This window comes from Plutella xylostella, chromosome 19 (assembly GCF_932276165.1).
Source record: "Plutella xylostella chromosome 19, ilPluXylo3.1, whole genome shotgun sequence".
In the NCBI taxonomy this organism is placed as follows: Eukaryota; Metazoa; Arthropoda; class Insecta; order Lepidoptera; family Plutellidae; genus Plutella; species Plutella xylostella.
Genome location: NC_063999.1, coordinates 6,819,723 through 6,841,762, shown reverse-complemented (window position 1 = coordinate 6,841,762; position 22,040 = coordinate 6,819,723). Strand labels below are relative to the sequence as shown.

General features: G+C 40.3%; 1 protein-coding gene and 1 long non-coding RNA gene across 10 annotated transcripts in view; both read right to left on the bottom strand.

Moving 5' to 3' along the window:
* Window positions 1-22,040, bottom strand: part of LOC105396850 (high affinity cAMP-specific and IBMX-insensitive 3',5'-cyclic phosphodiesterase 8) — a 153,748-nt gene that overhangs the window by 43,219 nt on the left and 88,489 nt on the right. For 7 of the 9 annotated variants that reach the window (XM_048627731.1, XM_048627734.1, XM_048627733.1 and 4 more), the window contains 3 exons: window positions 3,320-3,385; window positions 1,157-1,261; window positions 700-800 (listed from right to left, as the gene is read on the bottom strand). In XM_048627731.1, coding sequence (XP_048483688.1) covers window positions 700-800; window positions 1,157-1,261; window positions 3,320-3,385 — 272 coding nt within the window. Of the gene's footprint in view, window positions 1-699; window positions 906-1,147; window positions 1,262-3,319; window positions 3,386-22,040 lie in introns of all 9 variants that reach the window. The other 2 variants (XM_048627728.1, XM_048627735.1) reach the window with 2 other exon arrangements.
* LOC125489968 lies at window positions 20,504-21,631 on the bottom strand. Its single transcript, XR_007267372.1, has 2 exons — window positions 21,092-21,631; window positions 20,504-20,859 (listed from the first exon to the last, which is right to left on the bottom strand). It is a non-coding gene; the product is annotated as an uncharacterized LOC125489968 (long non-coding RNA).

Genomic DNA, 22,040 nt, shown 5'->3' with positions numbered 1-22,040 from the left:
TAGGAGTAATTTGGTGATTTTCTCAGTGGAACCTTTTCATTGCCGTGAGTGTACAATAGATTTGATACATATTGATCACGTACAAGCGCTTCAAACAGATCAGATTTGGTAGTCAGATGGATTATAGTTGGTAAGCTGCCGTACAAATTGAGTAAGTAATATGTATGAGTAAAACATACGCAATACAAATAAGGAAAACCATATATAAAATTATCTTAAAGCCATTTTTAGATAAGAGGTTGAATATAAGTATATATAAAACACGCACTCACGCCTTGTACTAATGTACTCCCTTGCCGGGTAGGCAGAGGTGCATTGCTGCACCCACTTTTCGCCAGAGTGTTATGTTAGTCCCAATGTAATAGGGGGCGGGCCTATTGCCATTTTTACGGACACATCCAAGACCCGAGAACAAATATCTGTGTTTAAACATATAGCAGCCGGGAATCGAATCCGGGACCATCGGCTCAGTAGTCAGGGTCACTAACCACTACGCCATTCGGTCGTCGAATACGTATAATCAAATTAATAAATATTGTAATAAAAAAATAAAAAACGGTGCACTGTTTTTACTCCCTAATCATCAGAATGTTCAAAACCTACGATATACAAAACAATAGCATACCGACACAATTATTACAAACAATAATGAACACTTCTACTCCGTAAAAGCTTAAATAAAGCCGTTCACCCACTAACCTGGCGAGCTGTGCGGCGTCCAACGCCTGCGGTTGCCGCGCGTCCACCACCACCACGTGCGGCAGCCGCGCGTCTCCGTCGCGTCTCAGCGCCTCGAGCGCCTCTCGAGTGGAGCGGGTGAACCGCGCGTCCCCGCCGGCGCGGTTGGCCGCGGCGGACACGGCGGAGAACACCCGTGAGGCGCGCTCCGGGAACACGCATAGTAGCTGTCGGAGAATGATAAGAATTATGGCTTTATTGCTAAAGGAACACTACACGAAACAACTGGTTGAATAGCGTAACCTAACATTAAAAACCCTTACATTCAACACTATCTTCTTCACTATCTATTGAGCGGCTCAGCCGATTTCGATAAAATTTATCCAGGAACGTTCGAGGTAAAATTATCTATGATCCTAAAAAACTAAAGGAAAATCAGATTAGTTGTTTGAGAGCAAAGCTACAGCGCCTCGAGGGCCTCTCGAGTGGAGCGGGCGAACCGCGCGTCCCCGCCGGCGCGGTTGGCCGCGGCTGACACGGCGGAGAACACCCGTGAGGCGCGCTCCGGGAACACGCATAGTAGCTGCCGGAGAATGTTACAGTTACATACAATTTACCCAATGGTTGCATGGAAGAGATTACTTTTACCTTATACATATACCGCCTATTGTTCTTACTTTGTAATGTAATTTGTGTTTTTCAATAAATATTAATAATATAATGGCTTTATTGCAAATGAACACTACAAAAAACTAACGAATGAATAACCTAACCAAACCTACTACGTTAAAAACGTCCCACATTCAACACTAAAATACTAAAAAAGTAGCATATTCTTTAAACGGCTAAGAGATTTTTATAATATATTATATGGCTAAGAACATTCGGGGTGCCAGAGGCAAGGGGTGCAAGAGTAGGTCCGTTCTGTGGTCGTCACCAACGATTTACGAGAACGAAATCATTTCAAACATGTTAAACCAACCGGTCAAAATACTCTTACTGGACTAGTATGAAAGCTGAATAACAGGTAACAATTTTGTCCGAAAGTAATTAGAAGCGGCCGCAGAACCGAACCCGAAACTGTAATGGATTTCTACGAATAACGTATTGCGTACAGTCATGAAAAGAGATACATAGGCCACAACAAAAGTGATAAGTACCATAACAGGCCACTGCCGGTTAAATAAACACCTATATCGCATGAAAATCACCACCACACCTTTGTGCAGAAGTTGCATGGAGGAAGATGAAACAGCTTCCCATGTCTTGTTACATTGCAAAGGCGTGGAGACACTACGATCAAACCCTCGGATCTCCGGGGTCCCTCCGGGAAGTCATGAGATACCGAGGTCGTCTACTGGCTTTATAATAATATAATAATAATAATAAATAACTTTTATTTCGTTTAAAGCTTAGCCTAGATTACATACAAGGTTGGGACCGCCTAGTAAGTAAACAATACCTGTGACAGACGGCCCCGTTTCTGGCGTGAGCTTAGGTGGCTTAATAGTTAGTCACCCCGTAGGTATTTCACGCATAATGGCCCACCTTAGAGCTAAATGCGGAAAATCAGCTCGCCATGATAGATAGATAGGCCACCACAACACAAACAGTATGCCAATCACGAATATTGTCGACTCTAGTCGATAGGTAATTCGGTAGCAATTTGTGTTACATCTTGATTAGCGCCCCTGCTGGTAACGTTACGAACTAATTAAACGCATAAAAACCCCAGAGAACCGCCTATCGAATTAGCTATTATTACTTACTGACTAGAGTCGACTATATTTGTGATACGCATGATCATAAGACTCATAGGTGCAAGATACATGAATCAAATAATATTTAATAGACAGTACATACAAACAATCTATATAGATTAAATATTTTTCAATTCACATATCAAGTAAGTGGTTCATAAAATTAAAGTGTTTCCGTTGGGGTGGCCAATGTAACTCTCTTGCTGACTGTACATACGTATACGTTATTTAGTTTTACCTTACTCGCACTGTTGGAGCTTTCAGTTAGTTTTCCCTAGTTTTCTAAACAAACAAGTATCAAAACAGTCTTTGTGTCGGCTACAGTCTCAAAACTACGAATTTACGGACATTACTTACCTGTATGAAAGTAAAAAGTTACAAAGGGAAAACATGAGTTAACTTTCAATCCTCTTAGATTAAAAACCTAGTTTCGTTATATTAGGTACAACATAAATTCTCAGAAGTATCTTCTAGTATATAGGTAAGTACCCTGAAATAGGGTGGTAGGGTTCTTGGGGTTCTGGATCACATAATATTTACCTTTAGATCAGTTTAGCACTGACAGTCTTACATTACGTACGTATTATATTAAAGATTAAAGATTTTTGAAATTTCATCTAAGTTAAGCCATAGATCACATAGGCTGTTTTAACAGCATGCGGATTTCATCACGAAAGCGCTATTGCACGCCATTTTCCCGCGTCTCGCGTGCATATTCCACGCGTTACAATAAAATACTTGTATGAACGCGTGCAGGGCAATCCCGCGTGCGTGATTAAATCCGCATGCTGTTAAAACATCCTTATGCGTTGCGGCCGACGATGACGAAGATAACGTAAATGAATGAACGACTAGATGAGTGAATGAATGAATGAACTGACCTCGAGCGGCTCGGGCGGCGCGTAGAGCAGCGCGGACGGGATGGCGCTCGGCGGCGGCGACCTGTTCTGCAAATAGAAGCACATGTGTGTAACAAATATCACTCTTCCTGGTTTTCCCACGGGATACACGCAATAACAATAGGTGGAAAAATTGCTTTAAGCGATAAGGCAGCCATTTTTGTATATTATATTGGGTTTCTGTGTAAGTTTTGTTCATGGGTATGTGTACAAATAAACAATATTCTATTCATCTAAAGCATAGTCTATATGTGGTCTATATTTTTAGGGGACAATGTAGAAGTTTTAAAATAATGTGCAAATAATTTAGAAATCGGTTTAGTAGTTGTTGAGTTAGCGTTTCCCGAAGGATTTTTAGGATAAAAACTGACAAAGGTTGCCGGTAAGAGATGGCTCTTAGCGATGAGGCCGCCTATTGTTCCAATTTTCATATTACATATACAGGGTGGCCCAAAGAGTGACGTCCAAAGGAAAATGTTTGATTCCTTAGGTCAAGGGGTAGCCAAATCACCCCCATGTATGTTCAGCAATTTTTAGTAGTTTAGGAGTTATGATTTTTTTTCCTAATTTTCTACGAAAATCGACCTCAGTGGATTAATTATGTTTTATTATTTTTTGGATAACATTTTAAAGCTTTTTTTATTATTGTGTCATCCTCTTAAGTTGTTCTTTTAACCATAAAAGTGTCAGCTTCCTAGCTGTAATGTAAGTTAGTTATTTTTTTATCGAAAGTTCGAATTATATCATCCAGCTAGACTGCTCTGAATTTTCTACTTGAAATCAAAAATTGAAAAAGATATTCTCATGGTGCCTTAATCATTTTAAAAACTCCGCAAGGTTCCAAAATTACATAAAAATAAAAATAAACTATTGCTTAATAGGGTATTATTTGCAGAAAAAAGCCTTCAAAGGTACCTGGGTGGAAATTACCTAATTAGTAAATTGTTTCAGAAAGTTGAAATATTCCTGTTATGTCATTACTAAGGACGAATTAAGTTAGAAAATGTATCAAATTAAAAGGAAAATTAAATTATTTACTTTCTTTTTAAATTTACGTTACATTTTTGAATGTAAATTCTTAGAAAAATGTTTTAGTCTGAGTAGTAAGATTTATGAGATAATTTTTTTATTAATAATAAGTAAATAAACTGTAATAATTATTTTACACATTTACTCACAATAAATTTTCAAAATGGCGTCCTCCCATAGCAATACACAACCTACATAAAAAAAAAAAACACGCACTCACGCCTTGTACTAATGTACTCCCTTGCGGGGTAGGCAGAGGTGCATTGCTGCACCCACTTTTCGCCAGAGTGTTATGTTAGTCCCAATGTAATAGGGGGCGGTATTGCTATGGGAGGTCGCCATTTTGAAAATTTATTGTGAGTAAATGTGTAAAATAATTATTAGAGTTTATTTACTTATTATTAATAATAAAATTATCTCATAAATCTTACTACTCAGACTAAAACATTTTTCTGAGAATTTACATTCAAAAATGTAACGTTAATTTAAAAAAAAAGTAAATAATTTAATTTTCCCTTAAATTTGATACATTTTCTAACTTAATTAGTCCTTAGTAATGACATAACAGGAATATTTCAACTTTCTGAAACAATTTACTAATTAGGTAATTTCCACCCAGGTACCTTTGAAGGCTTTTTTCTGCAAATAATACCCTATTAAGCAATAGTTTATTTTTATTTTTATGTAATTTTGGAACCTTGCGGAGTTTTTAAAATGATTAAGGCACCATGAGAATATCTTTTTCAATTTTTAATTTCAAGTAGAAAATTCAGAGCAGTCTTGCTGGATGATATAATTCGAACTTTCGATAAAAAAATAACTAACTTACATTACAGCTAGGAAGCTGAAACTTTTATGGTTAAAAGAACAACTTAAGAGGATGACACAAAAATAAAATATGCTTTTAAAAAATTATCCAAAAAATAATAAAACATAATTAATCCACTGAGGTCGATTTTCGTAGAAAAATTGGAAAAAAAATCATAACTCCTAAACTACTAAAAATTGCTGAACATACATGGGGGTGATTTGGCTACCCCTTGACCTAAAGAATCAAACATTTTCCTTTGGACGTCACTCTTTGGGCCACCCTGTATATTTTTTTAATCCGCTCCTAGTATTTGCGTAAAACATTCGTGAACAATCATCCATGCTTAAAACTTTTGTGTTTATAATATTGTCGTAGGATTATATGGATCGCAGAATAGAAACTCGGATAGGAATTTTACCTACCGTATTACTCCGTATCAGAAAAGCAAATAGCTTCAGTAAGTACGCTAAACATCTGCACCGGAAATCCGAGTCTTACATTTTATAGCATCTTCTGAACCACAATACGTGAGTATGCGGGAAATCAGGGGCTATAAAATATTCTTACTCGAGAGAGTCTTCGTCACAAACAGTACAAAACTATGCAATAAGATTTTGCGTGTTATTTACTGATTTATACAAGGAGTATTGAAATAAGATTTGTTGACGTGAGAGTGTAACATTATAGTCGTATTCGGGCTGAGGCCAAATTTCCGTACTCTTATCCAAGGAATATACTACTTCTTATATACTTAGTTAATTTAAATTGCGGTGTATTGATAGTATTATATAATAATACATTACCCATCCCTTTGGAATACATAGATCGGTGAGTACCTGCCCAACTTAGTGTATGTATATAGGTGTAAAATTCCACGTAAGGATTATTTGAAAAGTTGATGGAAAAACCTTGTTTAAAGATAAGAGCATGATTCCCGCGGGTTCACAATCACACTGGAATATCTGTGTACGTCTAGTACGGTTCTGTGCGTAAGGAAAAAAGTTTACAAAGTATTCTTCAGTAGGTCTAGTACAGGTTAGTTAGATTGTCGGAAACTATAAAAGTTTACGTTTTCTCGCATACAAAGTGGCGCTTCTAGCGGAAACTATCATGCGACTTTTGACAGATAATGTATGCATGTGACAATGAAAACCAAAACTTTTTTTGTTTACGTAAATTGCAAAACCCGTACTAGAGGCCCAGTAATCCGCATTACTCTGTCAAAAGTTTGATGATAGTGTTCGCTAGAGGCGTTACTTTGCATGTGAGATGAGATATAGTAAACTTAGTTTTATGCAAACTGTCCTAATTTGAGCTCCGCTATTGAATTTCATAATAACTTCACATTAGAACTAGATGCGGTCTATAACACAATGTGCCGAATAAATATATTTAAAACTATCCTGCTGTCCAACTGTCCTTTATTATTTTTTAGGAACGTTCGACAGTTTTATCACAAAATCCCCTGTAGGTTAGGGGCCGTCCATTAATCACGTGAGGCTCAAATGGGGGGGGAGGGGGTACTGAAAACCTCACGAAACATCACGAGGGGGGAGGGGGGGTTCTCGTTAGACATCACGTGTATTAAATTTTTGTCAAAAATTAGCTATTTCTAAACCGATATTTTGGACGGCGCAAAAATTTTTACGATTTGTAGTATGACCTATATTTTTTCTAGTCAAAAATTGCCTTTACATAGACTTACAAAAAAATACACGTGATCCAGGGGGGGGGGGGGGGGGAGGGGGGGTTGGTCCCAAACCTCACCAAATATCACCAGGGGGGAGGGGGGGGTCAAAAAATGAGAAAAACGACCTAACGTAACGCCTATACGTGATCAATATTTACATACGCAAACCGTCAAAGAGATGACAAAAGCTTTGTTGACCTTTGTGCGTCACTCAAAGTGGGCTTTTGTGAACTAGATTTAGGTCCAGAGAATGGTGTTTGATAGGCAAAAGCCATATTCGAAACCACCACGGGAAAGATATAGGTATAAGGTTATAATATATGCCGGTGTGTATACTCATTACAGTCACAATACACTTTTTCGGCTTACGATACTGTTTTTGCAATATCCTATAAAATACAACTTTTTTTTACTTAACCATATTAGTGTCCCACTTCTGGGCAAAGGCCTCCCCACGCTTATTCCACACGTCTCTGTTATCGACCACCTGTCGCCAATCCGGCTGAATACAACTTATATTAATTAAAAACTAAAGTCTCTACAGGGTGTTGCAAAAAGGGTATACTAAGCCGAAAGGGGGTGACTCAGGGGGTCATTCTGAACAACTTTTGTTCTACGAGTTTTGGAAATTCACGAAAAAAAAATCCATAGAAATTTGAGTCACCCCCTTAGTATACCCTTTTTGCAACATCCTGTATAAACGTTCGTAGCGTGCAGATGAAATAGGAAATTTAAGTTCTAATTAAAATTCATTAAAGGGGCTACGCCAACAACAAAGCAAATTAAATAGTCAAGAAAAATGCAGTAACTGTATGCAAATAACTTGGTAAAGAGGTTACTAGCTGTTAATGAGGTACTTTTAGCACGCTACGATTATATACTGTTTATAAGTCATGTTAAAATTATTGGACAAAAAACATTTTAAAGTAAAGGCAAACAAGCAGCTAAAAGCTAGGTTTTATAAGGGATAGTAAAATTATACATAGTGTATTATTTAGATTTCAGTAAGTATTAGGTGGAGGGTAAAAGGAGTGCTTGAAGGGGAAGGGTGTCGGCTCCGAAACATTGGGGAATGGAGAGGAATTGCCAGCGTTGAAGACCTATTTCACTTGGCAAGAGAAGGAAAAGAGTATGCGGAGCTGACTGCCAACCTCCAATAGTGGAGAGGCACTTGAAGAAGTAGAAGAAGAAGTATTAGGTAGGTACCCACTTATAAAGCCGTATTCGTATCCGTATATTGAGTTAGACTGAAAGGCACGCCGCACTTTTGTTTTGCCAAAGCTTCCGAGTGCTGAGCTAACGATTGCGTGACAATAGGGAATATGCATGTGATTGAAAAAGAGGTCAAATATTATTTTTAATAAACTTTGTTATTTATTCATTTTTTTCTATAATAAAGCGATCTTAACGAATAAGAATAAAAATAAATACATACTTATACCCTATTATTGTTCGTTTGTTCGTCGATTTAGAGAGTGACCCCCTGGAACCCGTGTTGTTCTATGGATCCCGAACAGCAGGTCGATCACGAACAATATAGAATCGAATACGAGTGCGACTAGTGTCAACTTGACAGCACTTTCGAACACTTTTTACCTATAAAATTGACAGTTGTCGCACTCGCATTCGATTCTATACGTTAGCTCTGTTTTTCGTGATCGCCCTGCAGATCTTTGTTTTAAAACAAAACACAAACGAACGAATCTAGGTTAGTGTGCAGTTGGAAATAAACTTCGATATTCAACGTGTAACGGAATCACGTAAGGTCAATACCTATAGGTACTGGGTTTTAGTACTTTTAGTTGACTAGATGTCGAGTTGAGCTAGCCAGGTGCCAATTTAGTCAGCTTTGATTGTGTAAACACTAACAAAAATGCAAGTTTTTAAGCAACCGAATAATAATAATATGTGGGGCATAGTAAAAAGTATTTTTTTAAATGTTTATTTATTTATGAGTAAGTAAGTATTACAAAATATTTCAAACCTTTATTAAGATATTGAGTAAAAATAAATCCAAACCACCATATTCCTGGCACATAAGTATCACATACAATTTATGTAATTTACTGTTATTCTGCAATGTCCATAAATATATTTATAGCTTCTGATGATGATGTTATGAGCGACCTAACGAAATATTCCCTTATGGCGGCATACTTAATTGTGTTATGTATGGTATGGCAGAACAAATTCATTTTACTCTATAAATACTCGTAGTAACATATTCGTTCTCATATAGCCCTTATCAAATCACTATCAGATTATGACAATATTGGAAAAATGAAAATTCAAATTATCATTATTATTATTTTATCATTAATTTCTATTGTTGCCTTAAGGTGAGATGGACAAGAACACACGTTTTAATCGTTCAAATAATGATTTATACTATAGTATGCTTTATTGCATATACATAACACTACGCTTTTAGCGTTGCCTTTAAAAAAACCACTTGTGATAATTTATTATAAAAATACAGTTCCCCATGAAAGATGTGCTTGTGAGTTGTGATAGTCTAAGTGTGGGGAAAAGTTACTTATTTTTGCTTCCAGTATTTTTACTAAGAAACGAAGTCATGCGGATCAAATGTGGATAAACAATAGGCGTACGTAGTTAGAAGAAGCTGTAATCGATGTGGAACTCATTGAATATCTAGAGCATACGCGCACAGGTAACTAACCGAACCTCCATACAGAGCTTACCTTACTTATACCACAATAGTGCAAGTCATTCACGAAGGCGATCGGATGCGAACGACATATAAATGCCATACGCCGGGCGAAGACAATGGCAGACCTTTTCAATTCAATAAGAGGGAAAGAGACACCTGTCGCAGCTACCAGCAATAAACGTCATCGGTACAAGCAGTGTTTATACACACACACACACACACACATACATAATCTTTCTAGGTCAAGGTTGAACACGACATAGCATTCGACCGAGACGATAGGATAAAATCTTCGGAGAATTTTATCGTGACGAGATTAACGTTAGATAAGAATCCCAGTTTAAATTTCGATCGGAAGTAGCAGTTTATGGGTTCCTGGGTATTATTAGATTTTTTTGAAAGAAAGAAAGAAAGAAAGAAAGAGAATTTATTTATTTCTACAACACACAGAAACAAAACATACATTTACAAGATTAAAAAGTAATAAAAAATAAGTAAAAAAATTTGCATGAATGTTGCTTCTCGGTGCCGTAATGGGTTCTACAGTCGTCGAAATATAATAGGCCTGTTTGGACAGCTCGAAAATGTATGGGATGACAGCTGGTGTCGAATCTAAATCATAAAAAATCAAAATAATAAGTAACTTTTGCTTTAAAAGTTCTTTTTTCTTTCAGCCGTTAAAAAATAAGCCAGATTAAATAGCAAATTTGTGTAGCTGTCCAAACGGGCCTATTATATTTCGACGACTGTAGCTCAGCTTGATGCTTTTTAGTAATTTAACTTTTTTTTAATAGGTAGGTACTTATAGTGGAACGTGTGGTAAGAAGAGAGATAGTGAATGCTAGATGAATGAAAATTAAAATTATAAATCAAAGATCAAAAATGTTGATATAAATCAAAGATTTTGGTTTTATCATAAATAATGTGTTATCAACAATGTTGGTTTTATCATAAATAATGTGTGGTCATTTGAATGAATTCATTACGATAAGTCTGTCAACATTACATTACGGAATCATATTTTGAAACGTAGGTTTTAAAGTCTTTAAGACTTCTAGTATCAAAAGTGCCAGTAGCAAAAGTCCACTGCCATTGCCGTGCTAATTTGTAACTTTTACTTAGCAGCATCTTAGCCCGTTGCCGAACAAAGCTGAAGTAACAATTTTGAATATTGTTATAACAATGCACCTATTACATAACTTCTAACGTGGGAACCAGGTCGTATACACATTAAACAAGTCATCAAAGAAAGCTTTTACGTCTTTCAGTTACAGTAAATGTAAACAAGACGTGTTATTGCCACTAAATGAGCATAGCATACCATGATAATGATGATATTATACTTTTCACGACATTTATAAAGCCGGAATCAAAGCTACATACGATTGCTTACTTTAAAACCTTCCATTAAACTTCGTTTACCTCTACCATAGACTAATACACATTAGTCTATGCCTCTACGTTATATCCCATTCCACGGGTAAAGACATCTGAGAGAACCCTTATTACATTCGAATAAGGGTAGTTTTTGTTTGCATGTTTGTTTCCCCGTGGAATGGGATATAATTTCGTATAATTATGTGTTTTAATGCAACTTTATATATAAAAAAAATAGATTTAATCTCATCTTAGACAGGTTACCATCTATCGAATTATCGTAGCATGCATCGCACAAAACCACACTACACCAATATTTTAGTGTTTTCTATTATTTTGTTTGACATATACTTCAGTTTTTCTTTGATATCGTCGTTTTGAAATGGATAAATGCGGTGGGTAGCAAAGGTCTTGTCAGGAAATAGAGATCTGAGGAAAAGTACCTTATAATACCCCGTTTCTATGACAACAGATTTAATGAGCTAATTAGCCGATATTTATAGAGAAAATATCTTGATAGGAAATACGCTTTTATTTCTTTATTATTACCTATTTACTGACGACCGAATGGCGTAGTGGTTAGTGACCCTGACTACTGAGCCGATGGTCCCGGGTTCGATTCCCGGCTGGGGCAGATATTTGTTTAAAACACAGATATTTGTTCTCGGGTCTTGGAAGTGCCCGTAAAATGGCAATAGGCCCGCCCCCTATTACATTGGGACTAACATAACACTCTGGCGAAAAGTGGGTGCAGCAATGCACCTCTGTCTACCCCGCAAGGGAGTTCATTAGTACAAGGCGTGAGTGCGTGTGTGTGTGTGTCGTGTGTGTACCTATTTACTTTCACGTACCGCTGCTATGTGTGCGTAACAAACGGAAAACTCAAACAAATTACTTATTCATTAAGGAAAAATATAAGTTATTACGACTTTTTCCAACCTTTCCCATCTATTCCTGTTTTGGTATTAAAGTCATAAGCATAATATATTATGTGAATGTTAAAACCACTGATTTTTGTCAAAACATGAAAATTATTTTAATACTAATCTAAAGAATACAATATCTTCTAAAATTTAATAAATTAAATGGGTCATTTACTCGGCCAGTTATACACACAAACACAGAGATACTAATTTAAGGTACAGTCGACTCCATAAAAATCTATATATACATATATATTTTCAAAACAAAACTCAAAAAACTTTTAACGAAGCCATTGACGGATTATGAATTTAGTATTTTGGCTAGGTAACTAGGTATGTATAAAAGTACACTACAGTTTCTGTACAATTTAAGGAGTCTACTGTACTAGAAATACCTAAATAGATTGTACCTATCATTAAAAGTTTGATATTTGAGCTTTGTAAAGTTTAGTAATGATGGGAGGCGTGTGTGTGTTTAATTATACACCGCGCTAAACTCTAATTCAAAATTAAAACTTGACTATCATAAATCGTAACAATGCTTAATATAATAATAGGACCCCATGGTCCCGGGATGGAAAAACAACAACATAATAATAATATATTCAGTCGTATGGCGTTCTTTCTTCTTTACTGTCGTAACATAAAAATGAACTGAGAATTATGTAAGTATGTTAGTCTAAAAAAAAGTTTTTAATTTTATAAATCTAAATCAAAGTTACCGAATGCTAACAAAAATATAAATGTCAACTACATTTTGTGGCTTCGTTCATTTGAACTAAAGCAGTGGCTAATTTCTTAACTGCCCAATAATTCCTACTTACTAACAAATATTGCCAAAGGGCGGTCCTAAATACTTCATTAACGAAATCCACTGATCCCTTTTAATGAAAATTCCGGGAAAAATTCACCCAAACCACCCCCTACCAACCCTGTTACCTAGGTGAACTCAGGAAGGACCAATTTACGTTGGTCTCTGGTTGTTTTTAAAGTATGCTCCACTTAATAAAACTGGATTTTGGAAGGACGCTAAATTCACGACGTTACAAAAATCTATGTTACTCGTATTATAACAAATTGAATGTCCAGTCTGCCTGTCTGCCCGTATGTTTGGGATGACTTTGGAATTTTGAGTTTATATAATCATCATCATCATCATCCACTGCTGGACATAGGCCTCTCCCAAGGAGCTCCACAACACTCGGTCCTGGGCCTATATAAAATCATCACAAAAAAACTGCCAAAGATAATGTTTGGGCATAATCAAAAAATCTGCTACTAATTTTACAAGTAATTAAGTATGTATAAGTGTCTAAATCGATAATAACTTGGCTAAACAATCATATTTTGCTACTCGTAGCAAGCATTTGTACAGTATAATAACATTATTTTCAGTATCTTGACAAATTGCTTTTGCATTGTTATTGAATTAATTTGTTTGTTGCCGAGTTGCGGGAAGTTTTCAGGAACATCGGGAAACGTTCATCACAAAATCCGGCTGAAATGATTTAATATTACTGAAGTATGCTACTCGTGATTGTGATGTTCTTTTATTATCTGGTCCTATACAGGATGTTGCGAAAGTGGCATACTTACTAAGCTGAAAGGGGATGATTTCGGGAGTCATTCTGAAGAACTATTGCTCTACGAATTTTGGATATTCATTAGTGTATACAGGGTGTTGTAGCCCGGAGTCCTGTGGTTGTGCCCTGCGGCAGCTCCTTAAAGGACTGCTGCATTGTATCTTCTACGGGACTGTCGCACTCTTCCCATGCGACCGGGCGGGTTGGCAGGTTGCGGATAGCCAGTTGTTCGCTGTGCCACTGTTGGTCACAACTCTGGCACAGCGCACCCCGGACAAGGGAAGATGTCACTTATATCTGACCGGTATAAGTGGCATTAACCTTCCGCCCCCTCCTAATCCTACTCTATCATATTCCTTCATCCCTTGCTATCCTGGAGGAGTAAACCTTGACTCCAAAAATCCCCAATCCAAGGTGTGATCCTACCGTGCCGAAGGATGCGTGGCTAAGGGGGAGCTTAGTCGCAAACGGAGGGCACCGGGCACCAGGCGGAACCCGGGTGCAGTCGTCTCCCGCCTTACCTGTGCATGCGGGGCTCTGTATGGGTGGACCTTTATTTCCCTAGCTACCCGTGGGATCTTCATGTCTATGGAAGATTTAATTTTAGACGTAGCTAAGTTAGCTACTGCAGGGGACGACCCAAACGTCCCTCCTTTGGTCACTGGGGTACCGGAAAATCCCGCTGACCAAATCGCCCCTGAAGGGGCTGGTGACAACCAGAGGGAGCAGGTGTCTACCCGAAGACCGGCTCGTTCAGGTGCCGCCAGGAGAAGGCTCCGCATGTGGCTGGCAAAGGGCAAAAGCATCGAAGAGGCTAAAGCCCTCTGCCTAAGGCCGCTTGCGGAGGCTGAGAGTGAGTTGGAGGTTGAAGCTACTCCCACCCAGGCCAGTAAAAGGACTAGGTCGGAGGAGCAAACGCCGCCAAATCCACCGCGGAAGCAACCTAGGTGTGATGGGACCCCGGAGGACCGCCCCACCTATAGTGCCGCCGCCAGCTCTCTCAAGGTGGGAGTGCGCGATGAGCGAAGGGCCCTCAATATTGAGGACGTAGCGCTCTTTAACGCTGCCATCGAGAGAGAGCTCTATGTGACCGATTTTGCGCCAGGGACAGCGCCCGTCTTCGGGGGAGTGTCCTACGCAGACGGTCTCATTATCGTCACGTGTCTCAACCAGGCCAGTCGGGATTGGCTCTGCGGTTGTAGCGGCAGACTTCGGCCCTGGGTGGGGGCAGCCCTGAAGACAGTTGAAGGGCAAGCCCTACCCAGGCCCGTGATAGCGACGGCCTTCTTCAAGTCCTTTGCGGAACCGAAGGTCCTCCTCGATCTGCTGCGAAAGCAGAACGCCGGTCTCGACTGCAGCACATGGCGAGTGCTTGGTAGGAGGCTCGAGAAGAATGGTCAACATTTGACCTTCTCTCTCTCGAAAGACTCCTACGAAGTACTTAAGGCCGTGAATTTCCGTCCCAACTGTGGAATGGCTGGGGCTGTTTTCAGGGCCAGAGTCCCGAAGGGAGCAGCCGCCGTGGAGCAACCCACCGCGCAAACCACTCTCCCGGCGGCTCACTGCCAAGCTAGGCCTGATGGGCCGGTGGAAGCAGAGAGCCGAGGGGGGTCGAGCGCGGCGGTAGAGCCAGTTGCGGGGCCGAGTGGTATAAGTACTCACCGGCCGGGGCCGTCACGCGCGCCGCCGGCCGGGGGTGCTGCACCACGACCACGGGGCGGCAAGCCCACGCGCCCGGGCGCCCGCAAGGCACCGGCGCCACGTGGGAGAGCTGCTGGAGCTGCAGCTGGAGTGAGGCGGCCCACGCAGCTGCCCTCTCTGGCAAAGGAGCACTCCAGTAAGAAAGCCTCCCGTAATCCCCTCAACAACCCACCTTAACCCACCAAGTCCCTAAACCTAATTCCTTCAACTTACCCTCCTTAATCTCCAAATCCTAAATCCTATCCCCTCCCTTCCTACCACCATGTTGAAAATCTTACAAGCCAACCTCCAACACGCGAAGGCATCCAGTGCCGTCGCGTGCAAGGTCCTCCAAGAGGATGGACTGGACATGGCTTTGTTACAAGAACCGTGGATCCATGGAAACACGGTACTGGGACTGACCGCTGCAGGTAACGTTTTATACAATACTTGTGGCAATAGACCCAGAGCTTGCATAGTCTTTAAAAAGAATATGAAATATTTGCCGATTCCAGGATTCTGCACTGATGACCTAGTAGCGGCACACGTAATGCTACCCGGCTGTGAGGGCATGAAGCTCATTGTTAGCTCGGCCTACCTGCCCGGGGAGCACACAGATCCGTCGACGGCCCTCGCTCCACTGGTGGAGTATTGTGAGGACCAGAATGCCCAGCTTGTGATAGGGGCCGATTGCAATTCCCATCACACAGCCTGGGGCAGTACGGATACCAACAAGAGAGGTGAGATCTTGTTCGACTTCCTCCTGACTAAAAACTTACTAACACTAAATGATGGAAACACACCAACTTTCGTTACACGTGCGCGTCAGGAGGTTCTAGATGTAACAATCTGCACAGATCTACTTGAAAGACGTGCTTGCAACTGGCATGTCTCGAAAGAGGCATCCATGTCTGATCACAGACACATACGATTCGACATTGCTCTCATAGGGAAGAGCCAAGTGGAGACCTTCAGAAATCCTAAGGCTACAGACTGGGACGTTTATCGACACCAAGTTTCGGAAAACCTAGGGATTATAAAAGGCTCCGTCAAATCCATACAGCAACTCGAATCTACAGTAGAGGAGCTCGGAAGGTGCATGTTAGATGCCTACGAGAACAGTTGCCCTCTAAAAACTAGATGCTCTAACACTAAGGTCCCCTGGTGGAACTCTAACCTGGAGCATCTAAGAAAAACAGCTCGGAAAGAATTCAACAGGGCTAAAATCACAAAGGAATGGGATTTGTATAGGAAAGCCCTCACTGAATTTAATCGCGAGCTCCGGAAAGCGAAAAGGCAATCTTGGAGGCGCTTCTGTGAGGAGGTAAAAAGCGCCCCTCATGTTGCGAAAATCAAAAAGATTTTGTCTAAATCGCCTTCCGCAAATCTGGGACTGCTTAAAAGACCAGATGGGACCTTTACTGAATCCCCAGAGGAGACTCTTAGGCTGCTTGCACAGACCCACTTTCCTGGATCGCTGGATGAGCACATTGATGCACATACAGGGCAGCAGCCTACCAAAATCAGGCCAAGTAATGAGGACTGGAGAAAAGCCTCACAGGTCTTCACTCCTAACCGCGTTAGATGGGCAATCAAAAGCTTCATGCCCTTTAAAACCGGGGGAGAGGATAATATATTTCCAGCACTACTACAAGAAGCATGTGATATTATCCTTCCAGTTGTGGTTAAAATCTTCAGAGCTTCTTATGCCTGGGGGTATATGCCACACCTTTGGACTAGGGTGAGGGTGACCTTTATCCCCAAAACGGGAAATAGAGACAAGTCCCTACCTAAGTCCTATAGACCCATAAGTCTCACCTCCTTCATGCTCAAAGCTATGGAAAAGGTGATCAATCTTCATATTAGAATGGGCTACCTCACACAAAACCCACTACATGTGAAGCAGCACGCCTATCAGAAGGGCAAATCTACGGAAACTGCCCTAATTGAACTTACTGATAGGATTGAGAAAGCACTAGAGGACAAAGAAATTGCCCTCTGTGCTTTTCTAGATGTAGAGGGTGCTTTTGATAACACCTCGACGAATGTCATTCTCAAATGTATGAGGGACAAAAACATCGACAACACCACACTTACGTGGATAGAATCGATGTTAACCAACAGGACTGTTAAAACAACACTCCTGGACAAGAGCATTGAGGTTAAAATAACAAGAGGATGTCCCCAAGGCGGCGTACTATCGCCCCTGGAGTGGTCCATTGTTGTCGACACCCTGCTCTGTGAGCTCAATGAAGCTCGCTTCGACACTCAGGGCTACGCTGATGATCTCGTCATAACCATCGTAGGCAAAAGCGCCAGCACGATTTCAGATCTGATGCAAACAGCCCTTAAGATGGTAGAGCGCTGGTGCAGGGAGTATCAACTCTCTGTAAATGCCAGCAAAACCATAATTGTACCGTTCACCCGAAGAAGGATCCTAGATGGTCTGAGACCACCGGTTCTCTTTGGGGAAACGGTAAACTTCTCCAAAGAAGCCAAATATCTTGGTGTAATCCTAGATCAGAAGCTGACTTGGAATCAACATGTGCAGTACATAGCCCAGAAAGCTAAGTGCGCTATGGGATCGTGCTGTAGACTAGTTGGGAAAAAATGGGGCCTTAAGCCGAAGTTAACCCTTTGGTTATACGAAGCCGTAGTGAGACCTATGGTTACATACGGCTGCGTAGTATGGCACAGGAAAACCCAACAAAAAACCTGTCAAGATCTATTAAGTAGTCTTCAAAGGTTAGCGTGTCTGATGGCCACTGGAGCTATAAGGTCCACTCCGACAGCAGCGATGGAAGCCATGCTGAATCTTAGCCCTTTACACATACATGTGCAGAAAGAGGCTCGATCAGCTATGCTACGGGCTGCTGAAGGAGGCAGGAACCGATGGCACTCGGCTGTGTTCAGCTCGCTCCACCGAGAGCTTCTCAGTACCCATGCCATGGCGATGCCTTCCGACGCTATGGAAACGGAGTACTGTTTCTCAAGGCTCTTCTCAGTTGAGATACCAGAAAGGGAGAAGTGGAATGATGATAAGGCCCTTCAAACTTTCCGGTCGGGAGACATCGTGTGGTACACCGATGGATCCAAAAAGGAAGGCCTGGCAGGTTCAGGCATTTACGGGGAAAGGCCAAGAGCGCGCAAATATGCGAGCCTGGGAAGGTTTGCCTCCGTATTCCAAGCCGAGATATATGCCATCATTGGATGTGCATACGAAAACCTGGATAGAGCCTTCACTCGGAGGAATATATTTATTCTGTCAGACAGCCAAGCTGCTCTTAAAGCATTGACTTCTGCAGAAGTTAACTCCAAACTTATAATGGAGTGCATCCTCATCCTGAACAAAATTGGAGCTAACAATAGAGTGACCCTGCGATGGGTGCCCGGACATTGTGGCATCAATGGCAATGAGGAAGCAGATGAGCTCGCACGTCTGGGAGCAGAAAGCCTACCGTTGGGCCCCGAGCCCATCATCGGGCTACCAAAATGCACCAGTCGTCGCGAGATCAAGGACTGGGCACAGAACCAAAGCTTAGAGGCTTGGAATAATGTACCAGGGCAACATCATGCAAGAGCCCTAATCGTGGGCTATTCGCAGAAATTTACGCGTCGAGCTTTAGAGCTCACACGCAACCAGTTAAGGGTCTTGACAAGAACCTTATCAGGTCACTGTAGGTTGAACAGTCACTTACATAAAATGGGTCTGTCCGATACTCCAACTTGTAGATTTTGCAATGAAGAGGACGAAACGCCCATGCATATTCTCTGTGAATGTGAGGCCATCATTCACAAGAGAAACAGAATCTTGGGCGGCTACAAATTAGCCCCCATAGATGTCAGGTCTCTCTCTCCAGGTAAGATCATCAGGTTTATAAAAGACCTGGGCCTGGATAGTGAGATTTGACTCGGCAAGGGGAGTCACAATAGATCTTTTAGGTCGCAGTGGCGAATGGGCACTGGTTGCCCTCCCCTTTTCTATAACTATAACTATAACTATACAGGGTGTTGAAAAAAGGATATACTAAGCCGAAAGGGGGTAACTCAGGGGGCTATGCTGAACAACTTTTGTTCTAAGAGTTTTGGAAATTCACGGAAATAAAAAAAATCTTAAAACCCTTTTTGCAATATCCTGCACGCGTAGCACAGTAGGGCGGTGACAAGATATAAATGACAGCTAGTTGCAACAAATTGTGTGATACCAGTTGTCCTCACAAACGCTAACATGGCCAACACGAAATAATCACTACAAGATGTGAGTTACAATTTTGACAGCGAGATTGGAAGATTTGTCTTATTTCCTAACATGGGTGTACCAATTTATCCACACATGTCTCAGTTTGACATTTGTTTAGGTAGCATTATATCACTCAAGTTCGAAGGTGGTGATAACATGTGACACAAATAATTATTTGTTTAGTTTTTGTTAATTTCATCCTTGCTCTACAAGAAGAGATGCAGGAAAGGAAAATTACTATAATACTTATAGGGAGGATGATCCGGGACTCTAATAACCCGTTGAAAATGCTTTAAAAACAACATTTGTCAAAACACACATCCTCTTTTTTATTTGACTAAAATTATACATTAACCCCCTTATTCATAGAAAAGTTACAATACGTTTTAACTAATAAACTGTTTTGTCCCTCTCTGTCAAAGAACAAATTGCTCTTTGTCGGAGAGGGACAAAACAGTTTATTAGTTAAAACGTTTTGTAACTTCTCTATGAATAAGGGGGTAAGTATATTACTTATATGTAGCGGTGTTAGCTCAGACGGGTAAGCGCCCGCCCCTCACGGAAGAAATGTGGATTCAAAACCTGTCGCTCACATGTGCTAAGAAGTTAGATAGATAGACATTAGTTTGTTTGGAAGCAACTCAGTGCATATGTTTGCCCTTAGGAACAAACCACTGATTTTCAGTTGTCTCCCATATACTTTAAGTTTGCCTATTCACGCCAAAGTATGTAGGTAATGAAGTGGCTAATTGAATAGTTTGAATGCTAAATGTGGAGTTCACGAAATGTAAATCATATACATTGAATAGGTCCGGCACACCGGGCAGTCAGCGACTGATGCTATGATCACTGGTTGTCCTTTCACCACAGCGACAAACCCTAGTCAGGCTTTATTATTTATCAACAACACACTAACTAAAATGAAGTGGCTAATTGAATAGTTTGAATGTTATATGTGGAGTTCAAGAAATGTAAATCATAATATAAACTGTACATTTAATAAGTCCGGCACACCGGGCAGTCAGCGACTGATGCTAATCCTTTCTCCACAGCGACAAACCCTAGTCAGGCTTTATTATTTATCAACAACACACTAACTATAAAAAAATAAGTGGATATGCTAGCATGTACAACTAAATTAAATGGTTATAAAAATATAATATTTTCTTTAGGTAAGTAAAACATTTATTAAACTTTTAATTAATAAATTATAAAAAGTATACTATTTCACACACCATAAAAGCATATTAGGTATTCTTAGTTATCAACTATCACAATAATCACTCTGAACTTGGCTTATATCAGTCATCAAATAGGTCTCATAGTATGTATGCCAAGTTTTTCAACTTTTTCAGTTTGGTGCCGCTCCGGTTCATTGTATCACCACAAGGTTGCTGATGTCATCTGACCATCTTCAGGTGGTTTCTGCCAACAAGAGCTCTCCAACCGTGTCTAGGCCATCATTTTCTGACCGGTTTTGACCATCTTCCGTCTTGCCTACGAGCCAATTTCAATGTTCTGTAACAAACAAAAATGTTTCATTAGATTTTAGTTATACTTATGAACTAAGATTATGACTCCTATTGTCATCTTCATCATCATAGCCCATCACGTCCTGACTGCTGGGGTACGGGTTTCCTTCCAATGAATGGCCTAGTTGACCAAGTACTGCCAAGTGAAAAAAGTTTTTTGAGTTGTTTTGTGTGCATGTGCCCAATTATAATAACATGTGACTGGTACTGGCACTTACCTACTGTTTTTTCCTTCCATTGATTATACAAATATTATTCAGTCAGGCCGTGGGACAAGCATCGTAGATGATATTCTGTTGCGCCCATCAGAATCCTGCCCGAGCTTTTGTCTCAAGGCCTTCTAGCTCCTGGGGCCGGGTAAACGGTGGGTGGGTCATCAGTCAGGTGGCATGCTGTTTTGTTCTTCGTCTCATGGAGCTGGTGCATAGAAATCGTCTGCCGAAGAACTCCCAAGGAATCTGATCGTGCTTGGTCGGGAGCAAGCTCGGTCGTAGGTATATTATTTCATGTGACGACGTCCAAGAAACTCAAGAAAGTAGTTAATGAGTCCATGGGGTAGCGCAATGCAAAAATGCAATGGTAATATTATCAAAATATTTCACTCGAACGCACCAAACAGCGAAAATTTTCTTCAAATTTGACGTTTGGTGACATTTAAATTGTCAAAAAACCATAGACAATACAAACAAGAGCCACAAATGAGGGATTTTCAAAAAAAAGAACGAATGAAATACATATTTCCACAGAGCAGAAAAGTTTCAGTGCTCAGATCAACTACAAATAGATTCGCAATCGCCGTGTGCACTATTCTCTTTCTCACTCAAACCATAGATGTTGCCGACAAAAAAATAAAACCTAAATATGGGGAAATCTAACTTATCATAATAACAAAAACAAAACTTGAGTATATCGTCGGTTGATAGGAAAAAGACACTAAAGGCAAATTTTTCAATAGCCAGACAAAAGTTTTGCTGGAAAATAATTTTGATGCTGTTGCGTCTCAATGTTTCTCAATGTTTGTATTACCCAGATAACATTTATCTGAATATTGAAAAATCAGCCTTAGTGAGTTTTTCCTGTCAACTGACGATATAAGAAAAAAAACTTTACTCATACTTGTTTGATTTCAATATAATTATTTAATATACACAAACTGAGTGGATTGTA